Below are 1,623 nucleotides of genomic sequence, written 5' to 3' on the forward strand. Positions count from 1 at the left end.
GTTACATAGGGCACCTTTAAGGCTAAGGTGATCATTCATATTTTCATTCCTATTTGTGTAGCAGAGCCCTGTGAAGGTGTGTTTATTGGCGAAAAAGTTCATAACTCAAGGCTGTTTGTTTCTGAAATGACAGATTTATTGGCTTTTGAAATGCATGACTTGCTGCTGAATACAACTTATTGTTCTTTCAGGTTTTTGAAACATTTTTCGAATTGATCTTCAAAGATTCAGGCCAATATTTTTAGACGTCTTTTTAAGTCGTTAAAAGTTAACGTTAACTGACGTAAAATCACAACTGTGTTGTCCTCTTTTCTCTTCAGTCCATTTCTCCTGGCCTAGTTGAGACTGAATTTGCTTATCGTCTCCATAGCGAAACCCCTGGTAAAGCTAAGGAAACATATTCTCAGCTTAAGGTAAGCATATTTAAAAAAGCATGTGAATACACTTGATACTTTTTACAGAGAAAAGCAGTAAAGCCTTTATCTTATTTTACAGCCGTTGGAGGCGATAGACGTTGCTAACGCCGTGGTTTATGTCCTGAGTGCCCCGCCTCATGTTCAGGTAGTTGGTTTTTCTTTCTTTACATGTTTCAGTTCTAAAGAATTGTCTTTTGCTATTCTTTGTCTGAGTGACTCCACCTTGTTTTCCAGATTGGAGAAATGTTGTTGCGACCTGTGGAGCAGCAGGCCTGATGTTGAACCATGTGATGGCTGCATTTACACACCACTCACTCTTCAGATGATCTTCATCTGTGAAATTAATGATGTTAATCTCCAATTAAAAGAATAAAAGTCTGATTTTAAGGTGGAATGTGTCGCTGCTGATCTTTTTATAAGTGCTTTGTAAACGCACTCACAACTCTGGAATGTTTTCACATTTGTTTTTAATGTTAATTCTAAATATTAAAACCATTAATTTAAATGGAATTTAATTGCTTTTTGAAGGGTTAATACTTTTAATTGTGCTCTTTCAAAATAAATTATTATATTTTGCTAGCTTGGAATTTAATGATCTTTAAAAATGAACACATTTTTGTTGTTTGCAACAACAAAAATATTTCAGCATTTTAATCTTTCACTTCTGCTTCCAGCTTGACATTATTATTATTATTATTATTATTATTATTATTATTATTATTATTATTATTATTATTAATCACCAGTTGTTGTTTTTTTGTTTTGTTCACCTTCTTGTCCTTTAAGATTTCACCATGCTTTATTTTGTGTAACTTTCTGCCAGTCTGAGTGTCCCCTTCTATGGCCGAATCATAACTGTGTTGAGAAATTCCCTGTCTGCAGCGTAATGAGGCAACTTCACCTGCTGAAGTTCAAATTCATCTCTCAAAGAGAGACATGACTCCAGAGTCTATTTTAGGATCAAAGAAAGGCTCTTATCAGTTTTATTATGACTGTTCATGGCGTGCGCTGTCAGCACATGCCATGAACAGTGAGCCAACGGTGGCTCACTGGAGTTTATTCTTTCTTTCGTTTTTTTTCCCTCTTCCAAACTTTTACCTTGAAGTTATCTCAGGTATTAAGAGCTCCAAATTATGTGTGAAACCTTGAGCTTATATTTCAGATAGAGATCATTGATAGACATTCTGATTGAATCAGTTAAGCCTTT

The 1,623-nt window shown here is 34.9% G+C and overlaps 1 protein-coding gene across 1 annotated transcript in view; it reads left to right on the forward strand.

The window, feature by feature from the left end:
- LOC106952787 (dehydrogenase/reductase SDR family member 11-like) overlaps positions 1-810 on the forward strand; it is a 7,564-nt gene extending 6,754 nt beyond the window's left edge. Inside the window, exons 4-6 of the mRNA XM_015041121.1 lie at positions 309-413; positions 496-561; positions 651-810. Coding sequence (XP_014896607.1) covers positions 309-413; positions 496-561; positions 651-692 — 213 coding nt within the window. The 3' untranslated portion in view covers positions 693-810. The remainder of the gene's footprint in view (positions 1-308; positions 414-495; positions 562-650) is intronic.
- The last annotated feature ends 813 nt before the right edge of the window (positions 811-1,623 follow it).

Source organism: Poecilia latipinna, unplaced genomic scaffold (genome assembly GCF_001443285.1).
Source record: "Poecilia latipinna isolate Pla-1442-1.1 unplaced genomic scaffold, P_latipinna-1.0 Scaffold539, whole genome shotgun sequence".
In the NCBI taxonomy this organism is placed as follows: Eukaryota; Metazoa; Chordata; class Actinopteri; order Cyprinodontiformes; family Poeciliidae; genus Poecilia; species Poecilia latipinna.